Source organism: Lipophrys pholis (assembly GCF_963383615.2).
Source record: "Lipophrys pholis genome assembly, chromosome: 15".
NCBI lineage: Eukaryota > Metazoa > Chordata > Actinopteri > Blenniiformes > Blenniidae > Lipophrys > Lipophrys pholis.
In genome coordinates this window covers 10,954,363-10,970,839 of record NC_137642.1, presented here as the reverse complement: position 1 = coordinate 10,970,839, position 16,477 = coordinate 10,954,363, and the positions used below count along the sequence as shown (strand labels likewise).

Genomic DNA, 16,477 nt, shown 5'->3' with positions numbered 1-16,477 from the left:
ACATATTTGTTATACGGCTGGTGTTTGTACTAAACTTTTACTTTTAGAAGGAGTAAGGCTGCTGTGACCTCTCCATTTGGACCATGTCTGCACAAACAAAGCAATGAGGCTGGTGTCAAATAACAAGAGTGCAGTGCTGCATGTTATGAGGTTCAGTGTTGGGGAAAAAACAAATCCCCTGAAAATGAGTGCCACTGGTCGCGTTCTAGATCTTATCCGCACAGATATTATGAGGGACATTTTTTGTTGTGTGAAGAAAATACAGTCACTATTATCGAAAAACACTTAAATCACCAACAAAGACTTCTTTTTCTAAATCGACTCATAAGTGGCCAACAAATAATAAACTAGTGATAGATGGTTTGCATCAGAGCGTCTGTACTTGACAGTTGACATTTAAAGCTGCAATGAATATGATACGAAGAAATGTTACTCCTTTTAGGGACTGTCAGTCAAGCTCAGTTTAACTCAGCAATGAAATCTAAAACAACACTTGTCTTTTCTCTGGTAGCCATCTGCAATACGGAGATCGCACATTACTCACTCAAGCTCCAACAACTCTGCACCTTTAGTCGGATGTAGCCGTCATACTGCAATATGTTTGGTGTTTATGCTGACTTTTATACCTCTCCCCCGTTTAAAAATGTGCAATTTGAACCCCACAGAAACCAGCACCTGCAGGAGATGTCAGAGTGACTCAGGTAGAGCTATCCTCCCTTTCTGGGCTGCAGCATCTCTTTGGCTTGTGACCCACACACATCCTGGGGAGGAAGGGCTCTGCCCACTCCCTCCATATCCACCTGTCCTCTGTCTAGCATCCTTCCATCCATCCTCTACCCCCCCCCCCCCCTCCGTCCTCACGTCTGGTGTACTGCCAGGGCGTGTGGATGGAGTTCTGTTAAACCGTTCAGATGAGAAAACTTGCACTGCTTTATCCCAGTGAAAATTAACAAAACCAGAACGAGGAAAGAAAAAATGAAAAAAATTCAAAGTCCATAAAATTTCAAGAAAATGGAACCAAATATGACATTTAGAGTTTGAGGTCCAGATTTGGAATATTCTGATTTGTGTGAACCTTGATGTGACAAAAGCCTGGTTTTGGTTGAGTGTGATTTCTGACAGAGCGTTCTCTCTGCAGGGCATGTTTGAGTTGTTCTGCCTCCAAGCTGTTGAGACTAAAGCCTATTTGATATGCTCTTCTCTTGGAAGAAGTTGGCTTAACAGAGAGGGGGCAGGAAGGGGGATATCATTGACTGCTTAAATGGCTTCCATTACACTCCGGCAAAAAGCATGAATTTTCTTTATTATTTTTATTATTATTATTATTATTATTTCATAGGATTTTTGTCTTTCCTCCATATTCGCCTTTTTGCATCTTATTTTGTACCCACACAGCACAGACCTACCTGCCAGTGTTTCACGGAAGTCTGTGTATGATATCTATTATAAATTGCTTCTTTTGATCATCCCACACATTGTCTCAGAAGGCTTCTCTGTGTAGTGCTGCAGTGTTCATGCAGGGCTTTTTTTTTTTTTTTTTCCTTCTTTGTTTTTGTTGTTATCAACCAAACTAGAGTGGCGCTGCATGCATGGTTATTACATGTCTCCTGTCAAAGCCTGGTGTGACCGGATTTTTTTGGGTGATTTCAGCAGCAGATTTGACGCGAGGGTGAGGACAGGACTTGTCCACTGAAGATAAGAGCCATTATGAAACTATATTGGCCTGCTCTCCACAATTTGTACTTTGCACTTAGTCCGTATACGACTCAGATTCCTGTTTGACCTGTTTTGTGCGAGTCAGCCGAGTGAGCTGTGCATGTGATGCTTTACGTTCATACTTTGCATTTGTTTCTGTCACCGCAGACAGACGAGGCACAAGGCTGCATTAATCTAAAGGAAACGGTTTCATTAGTCACTTGTAATTCCTGCTCGCCAACAAATGCGTTCCTGAAACATTCAGGAACTTGATTACGTACCCAAACTGTGCCATGTGACGTTGCACTGTGTCAGGACCTCACCGCTGTTGTTGAATCGGTATGTCTGTGCAGGGTCGTGGCTGCAGCTGCTTTCTTAAAAGGAAACAGGTGCACCTCTGCTGCACTGGATTTCGCTGTCGTGCAGCTCGTTTATGTCCCTCCAGAACACAGTCAGGAAAGAAGACAGTCCAGAGTGTGCAGATGAAACCAGACACTGTTATGTGAAGAAAATTCACATTTGAGTTGGTTTCTTTTTAGAATTTCACCGCGTTGGTTCTGCCTCTTTTGAGGAAATCAACTCACAAGCTGTTTTTAATTATCACACTTAGGTTAACCCATTTGCTTGTGATTCCTTTGTGCTTTTTTTTTTTTTTTCTTTCCTAGAAATGTGTAACCCAAAAATGTGTCCTGGTTGAAACAAGAAAATATATAATTCATTAATTGAATATTGAGGGAAATTGAAGAAAAGTGAAGACAAACCTCTGTGGACACACCCACTATCAATCAGAATCACAATTTCTCTTGGTGTAACGCTCTAAAACACAAAACAACAAACATTTCATATTATATCAAGAGCGTAAGATAAGCAGAGTCTTTCTTTCTGATTTTCCTTTGGCATGTTTCATATCAAATTTTGACAGCGTCAGACAATCCCAATCACTGCTCTACACCACTATGTCACACAACACTTTTTTTTTTCTTTCCATTTGTCCATTAATCCATCTTTTACCCGCTTTATACAAGTCAGGATGAAAACATCTAAGGGCCAAACGGCAATACACAAAAACCCACTCGCATCTACATCCAAGTCATTGACTAACCTAACGTGTATATTTTTGGGATTGTGGGAGGAAGGTGTTCGCATGAATGCACAACATTACTTATTCGCCTCCACGATTGCAGTATGCGTCACTCAATTCAATTGTTTGTGTTGAAAATTGCCCCCCCCCCACCTCCTGATATTTACCATGCACAGATGTAAAGCAGAGCTAATCTTAGTGTGCTCATAGCACCGAAAGTCTGTCCCTGTAGCCGTGCAGCAGGTTTGGTACAGTGATTCACACCTGGGAACTTTCCAACACTCCTCTGCTGTTGGCCTCCCTGTAAAGAATTGCGGCGTGTGCATGCAGCGGCGTCACGATTTCGCACCTCGAACATGCAGAGCGTTGGATCAACGAAAGCCAGGTCGCTATCAGCTGCCGTTGCGGCTCACTGAATTATGTTGGGGCGCGCGCGCTTTTGAAATATGAGGAGTCTGTCATGATTTCTCTGGCAAATGATACGCTCGGCAGCAGAAGGCTTTTACCACACACAGACACACACAGATGCTCGCACACACACTGCACTCTCAGAGTTCATAGTAATTAGCATTTGGGTTTCCTTGTAAAAAGGACTTGTACACACACTCTGTCATTAGTTAATGGGCCCTGAAGCCTGTTACCAGGGCTTACTCTCCCTCCCTGCTGCTCCCAGAGGGGCTGAGGTGAGGTGAGAACGAGCCAGGGCCTCTGCTATCAGTCAGCCATACAGCATTAAATACAGCTTGAGTGAGGAGGACCCATATGTCTCTGGACATTACTCAATTAAAAGCCCCGCTCCGAAGAAATGGAGCTGATTGGAGAGGGTTTCAGGAGAGCTTCCTGAGAAATCGGCTTATCTTTTGCTCTTTGCGGGGAAGACCATTCGAGAAGACCACTTGTTAAGGAGAGACGGCCAATGAAAACACCTTGAAAGAAGACAATAGCTTCAGATGAGCTGCAGAGGACCGAGTCTTGCTGGTAGACATTCGCCACTCAGACTGTGTTATTACTCATGAATTTAAAAGGATTGCTTTATTCTTCTTTGAACTTTTCAGTCATCCTATGAAGACATCAATGCATTTTGATGTCTCCGCTTGCAGCCGCAGCATCTGAACTGTGATAGCCCGCATGAATTCACATATTGGGTTTTGTATGAGCTCAACGGCAGCCTCTCTTCAAGATAACATAAAAAAAACAGTGTGGGTTTTCTGCAGTCCATATGCGGAGGTGTAAGCTCTGCCATCCACACCAGGGGTACACACCACACCCACAGACTGAGGCCCCTTGAAGTGCAGGTTTCAATCCACTTCCAAACAAACTCTGATGTGATTCTCTTGAAGTGCGAGCGCGTCGCTCGGAAAGAAAAAAAAAGACGTCTAAAAGGACCAAACACGGGATGTGACAGGTGTCAGGACCGCCGTCTCCCTGCAGCAGGTCTTTGTTGGTGTGTGCAGTGGAAGAGTTTCTGCCACTTTTTTGACGCCTTTAAGTGTTTTATAAGTGACTCCGAGCTCTTGGGTGGTTAAAATACCCCCGAAATAATCTCAGTCGTGCACAAAGCATTGTTCTGAAAGTTATCTCCCATGAGATAGGGCATAAAAGTTTACGTCTTTCATTGTAAAGCAAAAGTGTTGGATTAAATCCATACTATTTCAGTATTTTGCTCTAAACAGCATAAACGTCATAAAGCCTTTTTATTAAAACTACTTGGCATCCCTGTTAGAACTGTAACGTTACTGCTCCTCCACCGAAAAGCCTAATGTTACACACTTTGTCTACAATCTGATTATTTTCTGACCCACCTGAAAACTGTCAACACACTATCAAGTAGCGCTGACGTTCTGCAGAGCTGCAACCTAATCCCCCCCAGATATCCCGTGTTTCAGCAAAGCCGTGGCAAAAACTCCCCATTTAGCATTCGAGCAGCGAACAAGAGTTCCTCCCGCTCCAAGTGAAGAGGAAGACTATTCATCACAAGCGAACATGTCATATTTTCAGTTCCATGTTTTAAGGTTACATTTTTATCTCAAGATTATAGAGCAAATAATATATAGAGTGTGATTAAACTGAGCTTAAAGCATCATATGAATTTCTCTTTGCATGCCATTTAACAGGTGGTTCAAATAGTTATTGTGGCTGTTTAATATTTCAGTGGAAGCCGCCGAGAGAAAAAGGGAGTGCAGAATGAACAAAAGCTTGGAAGTAGATGACCTTGGCTTGTCTTTATGAGGAAGCTGTTGGAGCCTTTAGCATAAAGCGTATCACTTAACTACAAGCTTTTACTGTAAATTGAACGAGAAGAGAGACAAATTAAAAAGAGAAGTGTCATCTTTTTATTCTTTCGTGTTTTGTGTTGGCTGGTTCGCTTACGCTCTTGGCGTCCGCGCCTCGCGTTCGCCTTCGGCGAAGTTTACAAAACATCTCGGGGGAATAGCAGTCCGGACGGACGACATCAGAATTGCATTTCGGGTTGTTAAAAAAAAATGACCGGAGAGCAGTGCGGGTGGGCATCGGATAGGACGCGCAGGCAGGCTTGTTGAGATGAAGCAGGAGCGGCGCAGTGGTGTAGTTGTGTGGTGTGTGATGGTGTTGGCAGGGGGGTTTTCACGCTGGGGACTGTGAGGTGAAAACAAGGTCGTGTACACTACGCTAAGCGGGCTAAATATGCACGATGCCCCCGAGCACACCCTCGCTTTATTATGAATGACTTGTGGCCTCGGCAGCTTGTTAGATTCAGCAGCTCGTAGCCACACTGGTGTGATAAGTCGACAACACTCACTTTTGTCCTCTGTCCCTGCATCTCTCTCTCTCTCTCTCTCTCTCTCTCTCTCTCTCTCTCTCTCTCTCTCTCTCTCTCTCTCTCTCTCTCTCTCTCTCTCTCTCCCCCCCCTATCACTTGCACTATGAGCTTCAGGTCTAAATGGTGGGTTGCCAGTTGAAGAGACAGTCCCTCGGTGTGGAGGTGGTGATTTAGTGGGGAGATAAGCTCTCAGTAATGGCAGGGTGGAATAATTCCTCTTTAACTAGGAGGCTTGGCTCTCTCCACCCTCTTGAAGAAAATGTTATTCTCTCCTTTGTTCCTCCTTTTTTCTCTGCTTCCCTTTACTCCTCTCGTATTTGTAAAGAGTCACTTGCCGGATGCCGATATTAATCACCCACTGACTATATTAGCAGCTCAAGCAATTGAAGCTCAGTATATCATATTGTCCGTCTTACTGGAGAGTTGTTTCTGTTGCAACTGTTGGATAAACACAAGATTTCACTTTCTGAAAAGCTGTATCTGTGTCTACAAGTCTAAAAATATCCTCCTAAATTATTAATTAAAGTGTTGAACACCGTAACCTTTCTTTTGTTAAATTGATGTTTGTCAAGACAACTTTTCTGCGACTTTTTAGAGGCAGCAGGGTTTTTTTTCTTTTTTTTTTAAAAATACAGCTCGATTCAAAATAGACAAGTTGATTGGCGTGGTGGGGGTGGGGGTAACATAAAATCTAATTGGCACACGGCAAAACAATCTCTCAGCCATTGTCTTCCTGAAGAGGATGAAGAGGCTGATTAGTCCTCAGGGATCTTAGAGGACATGCTGAAGAATACATTGGCGGTGATGAATGTGGGAAGTGAAGCAATCGCTGCTTCTTGTTTTCCTGCATGTCGTCTGTCTGCCCGATCACTCTGTTTGTATTCTGTCCTTCTCGTCAGACAGAGAAAAAAGGGAAGTCCTTTCTGCTGTGCATAGATTTCAGTTTACTTTTTTGCAGCAGCAGCAGCAGCAGCAGCAGCAAGTAGATGAAACTGTTGAGAAATCCATACAGGCAAAAAAAAAATCAATGGAAGTTTTTTATTTTTTTTTATATTATGCTGCCCTCCAGAGGGTTCAGTCATAACTGCAGGTGAAAATCATTAAGACCCCACAGAAGCTGGATTATTCTTGTATTCTCAACGTGATCATGTAGATATAAAACCTGAGTATGCAGTGCAGACTTTGGTGTATGCGCGTGTTTCTCTGTGTGTGAGACTAACTCATGTGCATCTGTGTTCGTGTCATTGTGTTCCCTTTTGCAGCCCTGCTGTCCTCTTGGTGCGAGGAGCTGGGTCGTCTCCTCCTGCTGCGTCACCAGAAGAACAGGCAGAACGAGCCACAGGGGAAAGTGCCCATGCAGCCCAGCATGAACAGCATGAAACCCGGCCTCACACACAGGTCAGGAGGAGGCAGGCCGAGTGGATTTGTTACTGTAACGCACATTGTCGCGTCGCGTCGAGGTGACTGTTTCTCCAAGTTTGAAACGGCATGGTATCGGCAGACTTTAGCCAGGCTTATTTTATCAAGTGGCTCAGGAATTGACATTTATTAAAGGTAACGGAGATTTGATTTGGTAACCTTTAGTGTTTATTTGGCTATAATATACCAAATATTCTAACAGTAATTATCATTTACTTACGTAGAAGTGCAGGCACTTGTTCAAAAAAAGATGTTGGAAAAAGTACCGTCTTTTTTGGGGAGTTGGTGGTCATATGAACACATCATTGTTACTGTAGATGCTATAATACAATGTTTGTTAGTGTGAATCCGACAGTTTTAGCACTAATAACACTATTCGAAGTCCAACATATATCATCATTTTGAGTCAAAAACCAAACAGTTTCATGAATTAAATAAAAAAAAGGAAACTTCATATAAAGCAGTTAATAAAACTTTTATTTAACTTGTTCACTCCTAAATATGCTCAAGTTAAGACATAAATGAGCCGGTTTCCAGAATGTAAACTGACTGATATTTGTCTTCAAATATAACAAGTATGAGGAAAAGTTTACCAGATAAATGTAAAGTAAAGTACTGAAGTACAGATACTTGAAAAACCTTCTGAAGTACTTGCAGAAAGTAGAAACACTAGTTTACTTACCACTAGTATTGTCAGGCGTTAGAGGAGAGCCGGAAAATCTGAGCAGTTTAGTGATTCGGGGTGGAGGGACTCACCAACACAGAGCTGGGATGTGAAGTCATGTTTTTGGAGAACACAGTGTGCTCATTCCTCTCTCTCTCTTTCTTAAAGAAAAAGGAGGCCTGGAGTCAGTCATGAGTCTTGTTTGTCTCTGCGGAGGATCTTGGGATAATGTTGAGCTTTTTTACGAGGGAATATCGGGGCATGTCGTTCATTCCAAGAGCAAAACCCCGGAGTAAAAACAAGCTGCTCTCCAAAAACAGCAGTTCCTTCCCACCCCACTGGCCACTTGCCTCCCCCCATGAGGATTCAGCTTGTTTATTATGTGCTGCAGACCCTCATATTTCACCCATATATTTGTTTTATATCCGAATGCTAAACATTCCAGTTGTGCTCAAACTATTCAATCCCAGAAAGTCTTATGCAATGAGATAGATAATGTCAACACAAGCAGGCCTCTCTGGCGTGTGCTGTGTTTCTTTGGGTCAAAATCCTGATTTTCAACTACTTGGTAGGGTTTTACCGAGCTTTCCTAACTTACAGGGATAAGAATGTTGAACTCTATAGGATGTCACGTGTATTTTACTGTTTAGAATTATGTTTACACACTCCCATTGTGGAGAAAAAAACTGCAAAAACAATAGAAATTCTGGGAGAAAATATGTCTTGAGGATTGTAGTTAGTTAAGATTAGAGGGAGGTTGCGGTGTTAGGGAATTAGTTGTTGGAGTTGTAGATTGAAACTAAGCCGAAGCAATGGCACCAAAAGATGATAAATAATAGTGTTTGTGTGTCATTTGTAATCGGCCGATGTCCTGGTTCATTTGATTTTGGAAACGAGATGCCATTTGTTTCAAAGTCATTCACAACCTTCAGTGACGTGAGATTGTGATCGTCTTTCCAGTGATGGATCCTTTCCCTATGACTCTGTCCCCTGGCAACAAAACACCAACCAGCCCCCTGGGTCATTGTCCGTGGTTACAACGGTGTGGGGCGTGACCAATACCTCACAGAGTCAGGTTTGTCCCCCGCATGACAAGCAACCACTGTGCTGTTCATCATCATCAATTCTTTAAACCTGGTGGATATTTTCCTTTCCTGTTTGTCGCTTCGTTAAATGCAGGTGCTGGGTAACCCGATGGCAAACAGCAATAACCCCATGAATCCCGGAGGCAACCCGATGGGATCCGGCATGTCTGCCAGCGGAGCGGGACTCAATTCACCCCAGTTCAGTGCTCAGCAGCAACAGTTCCCCAACAAAGGGGGCTCCAACCAACCGTACATTCAGCAGGGCATGTACGGCCGGCCTGGCTACCCCGGCGGTCCTGGGGGCTACAGCGCGAGGTAAGACCCTCAGTTTATGTGTCTTTGATAATCAGTTCCATTTGAACATATTGATGGAAAAAAAATCCCCTCTGCCTCTTTTTCTCCCCCTCCTGCAGTTACTCCGGAGGCCCTAACGCCCCACCGGGAGGTATGGGAATGACCTCCCACACTCGCCCCCCTGGTGATTTCACTCAGCCAGCTGCCGCTGCTGCAGCTGCTGCGGTTGCTGCCGCAGCTGCCACTGCAACAGCCACAGCAACAGCCACCGTGGCAGCGCTGCAGGAGACCCAGAATAAAGACATGAACCAATATGGACAGGTACAGTGCACACCTGCTAACAGATGCCTTGCAAATACAACAGGAAAACGACACACAGCTGTTAACAGGGCAGGCTGCATCTGCATTGGCAAAAATGTGAATTTCCTTGAAAATGCAATTAACGTGTTTATTATGGTCTCTATAAAATATATATATACTTTGTTTGAATTAAATAATGATAAATAAACACATTTTTTTGGGATCACCTGCACCTGCTAAATCACCCCCCCCCCCCTCGAAAAGTCTTATTCAACACACAAATCTGTGGTTATGGCTCCAGATGTGTCCGTCGTTTCAAATGGGCCCCGCACCAGCCTACAACAGCCAGTTCATGAACCAGCCAGGCCCACGAGGAACACCCGGAGGAATGAATCCGGCCAGCATGGGATCGGCCATGAACAACCCCAATATGAGCGGGCCTCCGATGGGGATGAGCCAGGCTCGGACCCCGGGCATGGGGCCCTTTGGAGCGCACAACCAAAGGATACCACAGCAAGGGTATCCCGGCGGACCTCGACCAGGCATGCCAATGCAGGGGATGAAGAGGCCGTACCCTGGGGAGGTGAGAGAAAAATCAGACAACCGACGGTTTTATTGCATGGAGCACTCGTGTAACAATTTTTTTTTTTCCTTTTCATTCAAGGGGAACTACGTAGGCCAGCAGTACGGGCCAAACAGTCAGTTCCAACCTCAGCAGGGGCCGTATCCGACATCAAACGCATCCAGGCCACTACCCTCTCCTAACTACCCCAACCAGAGGATGCCAGGGCAACAGGGCCAAGGACAGTATCCACCTGGCATGCCCATGGGCCAGTACTACAAGGTCTGTTATTCCACATGATTTATCCACACAAGGAGGCTGGAGCCTGTCATGCACTCATTCATCAGCCATATCTTTTTTTATCCATGTTGAGGGTGCAGGACACTTTCCTAGCTGCAGACGCTTTCATGCACTGTGCAGTAGAAATGGATAAACACACACTAGTTACATTTAATGCACAGTTTGGTATATAATTTGGTGTGCAATGCTATATCCAGTGTTTTATTTCCCTTGCAGCAAGAGCCCTTCAATGGTCAGAGCACCAACTTCTCTGGAGGTGGATACTCTTACAGCCAAGGCAACGGGGTACGTTTTCACATGCAAAAGCAACATGCCAGATTTCTTGTCATTATGCTCGTAAAAATGAGTTACGCAAATGTTTTCCATACTGTAATTTTTTATTATATTTTTTTTATTGCAGCCTCCTCGACCCGGTAACTACCCTCACTCCCCAGTCCCCGGAAACCCCACACCCCCCATGACCCCAGGAAGTAGTATCCCTCCGTATCTCTCGCCAAACCAGGATGTGAAGCCCCCATTTCCACCCGACCTGAAACCAAATATGACAGCACTTCCACCCCCTCCAGGTGAGTCGTCCAGCGGCTCTGAAGCAAGTGTTTCACATTTGTCTGCCTTGCGCCGTGTGGTCTTTCGCTTCACCCCGTGAGTTTGAACAGTGACGGATGAAAAGCCGTTCTCCTCCTCCTTTTGCAGCAAACCCCAACGAGGAGCTGCGGCTGACGTTCCCCGTCAGGGACGGAGTGGTGCTGGAACCGTTCCGCCTGGAGCACAACCTGGCTGTCAGCAACCACGTCTTCCACCTTCGACCCTCCGTCCACCAAACCCTCATGTGGAGGTAGCGACGCTCATTTTGCACACGTGCATTCAGCCACATGTGTAGTTCACAGCTTCCTCAACTAATCAAAGTTTTTCTTCTCAACTTGGGGTCCCCGTCCTGGCTCGGAACAATTACAGTATATCTTCAGGAGTATCTTCATGATGCAACAGACATCTAGAACTTCATAATGTGAATACAATATTTTTTCAAAGCATGTAAACCAGAAGAAAACCAACAAATCTCTACTGATATGCTCTGTGTGGTCATCCAGTGTCATTTGTTTCAGCATATGCAAGTTTAGTACAGAAGAGGCTTGTGTGTTTATGCAAGTTCCTGATCATTCAATTTTAAAAGGGTACACGCCCCAGTTCAGGGTAAAAGTGCAAAAAATAGAGTTGATGTCAAAGGATAGGTTATAGGTTGTGATTGATGTCTTTAAAATACTAAGAATTCAGCTACATCATGAAAGAGCAACGCCTGAACAACAAGTGTGGATTACTACAACGCAGCGAAAATGAGTTTCTTACCTTCAGTACTTCTCACTTTTACGGGAAAAAGGTTGAAAAAAAAATTGGAAAATGACAATTATCCCCTTCTTTTACAGGTCTTGGCCATTGCTCCATTATCCTTGTAAATGTAATAATAAAAAGTGAACTACTACCAATGCCACTTTTGAAATATACTATGAAAACTGCAATTATCTCTTTCTGTATGGATATAGTGTTTCTGGGCAGAAACTGAATTAAATGGAGGCGTGCATTGATTTTAAAATATCTAGTTAAGTTCTTAGTGCGCCTATTAAATATGAGTCACTCCAATAAACTCTGAATAACTGATCCACCTTTATAGGTCACATTTTGAGGCTTTTTCGAAATATATGATTCCATTAAAAGCCTTCAAAGTACTTCTACCAAGTTTTCTTGGAGACTTTGCAATGCACACATTTTCTGGAACGTTACGTCTTAAGGTTTCGTCTCTGGAACCCTCGCAGGTCAGACCTCGAGCTGCAGTTTAAGTGCTACCACCATGAAGACAGGCAAATGAACACCAACTGGCCCGCCTCCGTCCAGGTCAGCGTCAACGCCACGCCCCTCACCATCGAGAGGGGAGACAACAAGACTTCCCACAAGCCCCTGCACCTGAAGCACGTGTGCCAGCCGGGGAGGAACACCATCCAGATCACGGTCACCGCTTGCTGCTGTGTGAGTGCTGTGTAATCCCGCCCGGCACACGCCGAAAAACAATCACTCAAATCAAGAGAAGGATCAGCTGGGCGGAAAAAAAAACCTGAACACACCCTTGATTCCACCGAGTGTGTGTCTGCGTGTGCATGTGGCACACGAACATAGGATGTTCGTACTAATTTGGTGTGTTTCCCTGTTCTTGTGTTGCTTTGCAGTCCCACCTGTTTGTGCTTCAGCTGGTCCACAGGCCATCTGTGCGATCCGTCCTCCAGGGTCTTTTGAAGAAGAGGCTCCTTCCTGCAGAACACTGCATCACCAAGAGTACGGCTCATTCTGTCTCCCGCTTTACTTAATATGCATAAACACATCTTAATTACACAACACCACACCTGCTTCTCTTTAAGGTCGGCTTAGAAAATAGGCTGTTGAAGTGAACCTGTGGTTGTTCACAAAGTGGCGGATTCCCTCTGAAACCTTCCGCTCTCTCTCTCTCTCCAGTTAAGAGGAACTTCAGCAGCGTGGCGGCCTCGGCGGGAAACACCACCCTCAACGGGGAGGATGGCGTGGAGCAGACGGCCATTAAAGTATCGCTGAAATGTCCCATTACTTTTAGGCGAATCCAGCTGCCTGCGCGAGGGCACGACTGCAAACATGTTCAGGTTGGCTTATTTCCAGAAGAAATGAAAGCGATGAGTTCATATAAATGTTTCGATATTTCTGAACGAGTGTGTGTGATCCTGTTCTCCTCAGTGCTTCGATTTGGAGTCCTACTTGCAGCTCAACTGCGAGAGGGGGACGTGGAGGTGTCCTGTGTGCAAGTGAGTAAATGGTTCTGTCATCTTCTGCTACTGTTAAAAGGAAAGCCTTCATTAAATAACACATTTAATTATTATTCTTAATTTTTTTTTCCATTACAGTAAAACAGCGTTACTAGAAGGTCTAGAGGTGGATCAGTACATGTGGGGAATCCTCAATGCTATTCAAAAGTAAGATGTTTTTACCTTCCACCCGCTTAAAGTGCCCAAAGCTTTTAGCTGAGAGTCAAACAAAACCAACAATCTGTTTTCTCCTCCTGCAGTTCGGAGTTTGAAGAGGTCACTATAGATCCCACGTGTAGCTGGCGGCCTGTCCCCATTAAGTCCGAGCTCCACATCAAAGAAGACCCCGACGGGCCGCTGGCCAAGCGATTTAAGACCATGAGCCCGAGCCAGATGACCATGCCCAACGTAATGGAGATGATCGCCCAGCTGGGGCCTGGTCCAGGGCCGGGTTCGGGTCCCGGGCCCGGACCAGGCCCCAGCCCCTACCCTCCTCATCCTAGTCAACACGCCAGCGGCAACGGGAGCGATTACCCCGGAGCAGGTAACGAATAATGAAACGCCATGAGAGTGTGTATATATCAGCTCATTGGTTGGATATAAAAGAGCTGTTGTGCATTTTAACCCAAAAACTATTGATGTGTCTCCGGTGCATTAAACAAAGTAACCGCCACGAGCAAATTTTTGTTCTGGAAGTGTGTTCGCTGTGATGAATGTTTCATAGCGGTTAAGAAACGTCTGTCTGTTATGCAGCAGCTTAAAAAAAAGATTCTTCAAATGAATCTAGTGAGGCTAAACTGCAGTTACTCTTCAACAAATCGAGTCCTCCTTCTTTTGTCTGTCCAGGCAACAGCTACCACAGCCAGGGGAACTTTGACTTCCCTCATGGGAACCCCTCCGGTGGTGGAGTCGTCGGAGGAGGTGGAGGAGGCGGAGGAGGTCCTCCTATGAGCGACTTCATGCACGGCCCTCAACTCTCCCACCCGCCAGATGGACCCGGTGGTCTCTTACCCCCAGACAAGCCCCTCAACCATGGCATGAATGAAGCAGTGAGTGCTTTTAGCTTGTTGACTAACTATTGTTCATGGGAATCAGTTTGTTCTCCAGCCATTGTCCCCGAATAGTTGAGACCATCTAAATGTGAAGGAAAACCAGAATGCAATGATTTTTAAATATCATCAGGTGATGAATCTAAAAACTTTATCCAAAAACATTTTTGAATATGATAAAAGCACTTAATTCCCCCAAAACTCCAAAAAACGGAACTATTCCTATCCACCCAATCTTTGTGCTGAGAACAAACTAGGCTGCACGTCTTCTTTTCACTCTGGAAGATGAAGCTTCTGTTCACAATATTTCAATTAACCGGACCACAGAACACTTTCCTACGTCAACTAAGTTCATGCTACCAGAGATGCCTTTATGTCTGTCTGCTTCTTGTTGACTCCAGGGTTTCTTCTTTGCATGGTTGACTTTTAACTGGCATGTGTGAATGGAGAGATGAACTGTGCTGGAGGACGATAATGAACTCTTGTATCGATCATTAAGATAAAATAGTGACCGTTTCTAATGCAGAGCGGTTCAGAGGCCCAAAGTTCACAAACATTAAATATTAGATGGATCTGGTTCTTCGTATAGTGACACTTTGAGACAGTCAGACTTTCTGCAAAGTAATTGTAAAATGTTTCCTCATATTTTTTTTAATTATTATTATTTTTGCTTCATTGTTTGAAGTGATTTGATTAGTTTTGTAGTGCAGCTAAATGTCACTCAAAGGTTTCTATCTGCCATCCCTCCACTCTTAAATGAATGCAGGGTTTAATGTTTATATATGTAGCGCTCACCATCACAGGATATCTTCTGTTAAGTCCAGAGAGTATCTGGATACTCTGGGCCACGTTTTTTTTTTTTTTTTATCTGAACAAGGTGCCTGTAGCCAGCATGTGTGCTCAGTCATGCTCACATGCTCATGTCACCGTATAATGTTGCAGCTGTACGTGTCTGCTGATCACAGCTTCCATTTAGAAGGCCTGTTCCATATTATTCACGCTGGAACTCATTCCGCTCCCCTCTTAACACTCTCTTCCCCTTCCCCTGTCTGTTTCTCTCCTCTCTACTATGTCTTCCTCCCTTTCCCTTCATCCTGTCTCTGGCTTTCTGTTTGCCTCTCGCACCTGCAGATGTCCCATTCAGATCAGTCCCATAGCTCCATGCAGCAGAGCTTGCATGCGTCTCCCCACCCCGGCAGCCAATCAGGGCCGCCATTGCATCACGGCGGCCAGTCAGGGCAGCCCTTGCATCACGGCGGCCAGCCGTCACAGCCTCCTCGCCAGCCGCAGCCCCCACCGCAGCCTCAGCATCCCGGGCAGAACAGTCACCCGCACAGCGATCTGAACTTTAACCCATCCTCAGATGGGCAGATGGCTCAGGGAGCGCAGGATATGCCCGAACCCTCGCTGGATGTAAGTGTGTCAGCTTCGCGCGCCATAAGCTACCTGTTAACCGCTAACACTGTCTGCTGCCGCTGCGCTCATCTCTTCGCCTTGACTCTCAGACGGCTGTTTTTGTATTTACGCTGCACTTCAACACACTCGATTGAGAAATTGTGTCACTTTGCGATACTAATCAGAGTATAGTCCTCTTTGTGGAGTTTAGCGTCATCAATGACTCGCCGTTTCCTTCCTTCCTTTCATCCACAGCTACTTCCAGAGCTGGCCAACCCGGAGGAGCTCCTCTCCTATCTGGACCCTCCCGACCTTCCTGCCAACAGCAACGACGACCTTCTCTCTCTTTTCGAGAACAACTAGCTCTTCCCCCTTCTCATCCCCTCCCCGACCCCCAACAGAAATCCTGCCCCCCCCCCCCCCCCGTACACCGAGACGCACCCGACCGTCCCGCCACAAAACACAAACAAAAATGGAAAAACACTCGGAGAGGCTCCCTATGCTCACGCGCACGCACATGTAGACAGTTTCTCAACAAGACAGCGTGTGGCGTAGGAGAGCCTGCTGGAGAGGAGACGCCTGTTTGGGACCCCCCCCCCCCCCCCCCCCGAGAAGGAAGAGAGCTGCTTATCCTCCCCCTGATCTTTCCTCGTGTAAAGATTCCTCGCACCAGTACAGACCGGCTCAGACTCTAAACACACCAATTACAAAACAATTGGTGGGCACTAAAGTGGTTTTTATATATATATATATATATATATATATATATATATATATATATATATATATATATATATATGAGACTTTTTAACGGAAAACTGTGCAGCTATAATCATTATATGTAAACAACACCGAGGAGACAGGAGCCTTGTTGTGGGCTCTATGAAAAGTGTTGTAGTTTTGTTTGTTTTGTTTGTTTTCTTTTTGTACTTTTTATGTTTAAAACAAAGTCATAGGGAAAAACATTGTACCCGTTTTTCTAATCCTTTTAAAAATGTGTTCTTCCAAAACTGT

At 45.0% G+C, this 16,477-nt stretch overlaps 1 protein-coding gene across 5 annotated transcripts in view; it reads left to right on the top strand.

The window, feature by feature from the left end:
- Positions 1-15,961, top strand: part of zmiz1a (zinc finger, MIZ-type containing 1a) — a 113,041-nt gene extending 97,080 nt beyond the window's left edge. For 4 of the 5 annotated variants that reach the window (XM_080481036.1, XM_080481035.1, XM_080481039.1 and 1 more), the window contains 18 exons: positions 6,839-6,974; positions 8,620-8,734; positions 8,839-9,059; positions 9,158-9,359; positions 9,640-9,921; positions 10,003-10,182; positions 10,417-10,485; positions 10,601-10,766; positions 10,894-11,035; positions 12,009-12,219; positions 12,417-12,522; positions 12,700-12,860; positions 12,952-13,019; positions 13,119-13,187; positions 13,280-13,563; positions 13,866-14,068; positions 15,200-15,481; positions 15,719-15,961. In XM_080481036.1, the coding sequence (XP_080337162.1) occupies positions 6,839-6,974; positions 8,620-8,734; positions 8,839-9,059; positions 9,158-9,359; positions 9,640-9,921; positions 10,003-10,182; positions 10,417-10,485; positions 10,601-10,766; positions 10,894-11,035; positions 12,009-12,219; positions 12,417-12,522; positions 12,700-12,860; positions 12,952-13,019; positions 13,119-13,187; positions 13,280-13,563; positions 13,866-14,068; positions 15,200-15,481; positions 15,719-15,826 (3,005 nt within the window). In that variant the 3' untranslated portion in view covers positions 15,827-15,961. The remainder of the gene's footprint in view (positions 1-6,838; positions 6,975-8,619; positions 8,735-8,838; positions 9,060-9,157; positions 9,360-9,639; positions 9,922-10,002; positions 10,183-10,416; positions 10,486-10,600; positions 10,767-10,893; positions 11,036-12,008; positions 12,220-12,416; positions 12,523-12,699; positions 12,861-12,951; positions 13,020-13,118; positions 13,188-13,279; positions 13,564-13,865; positions 14,069-15,199; positions 15,482-15,718) is intronic. The other variant, XM_080481037.1, reaches the window with a different exon arrangement.
- Positions 15,962-16,477: the final 516 nt, after the last annotated feature.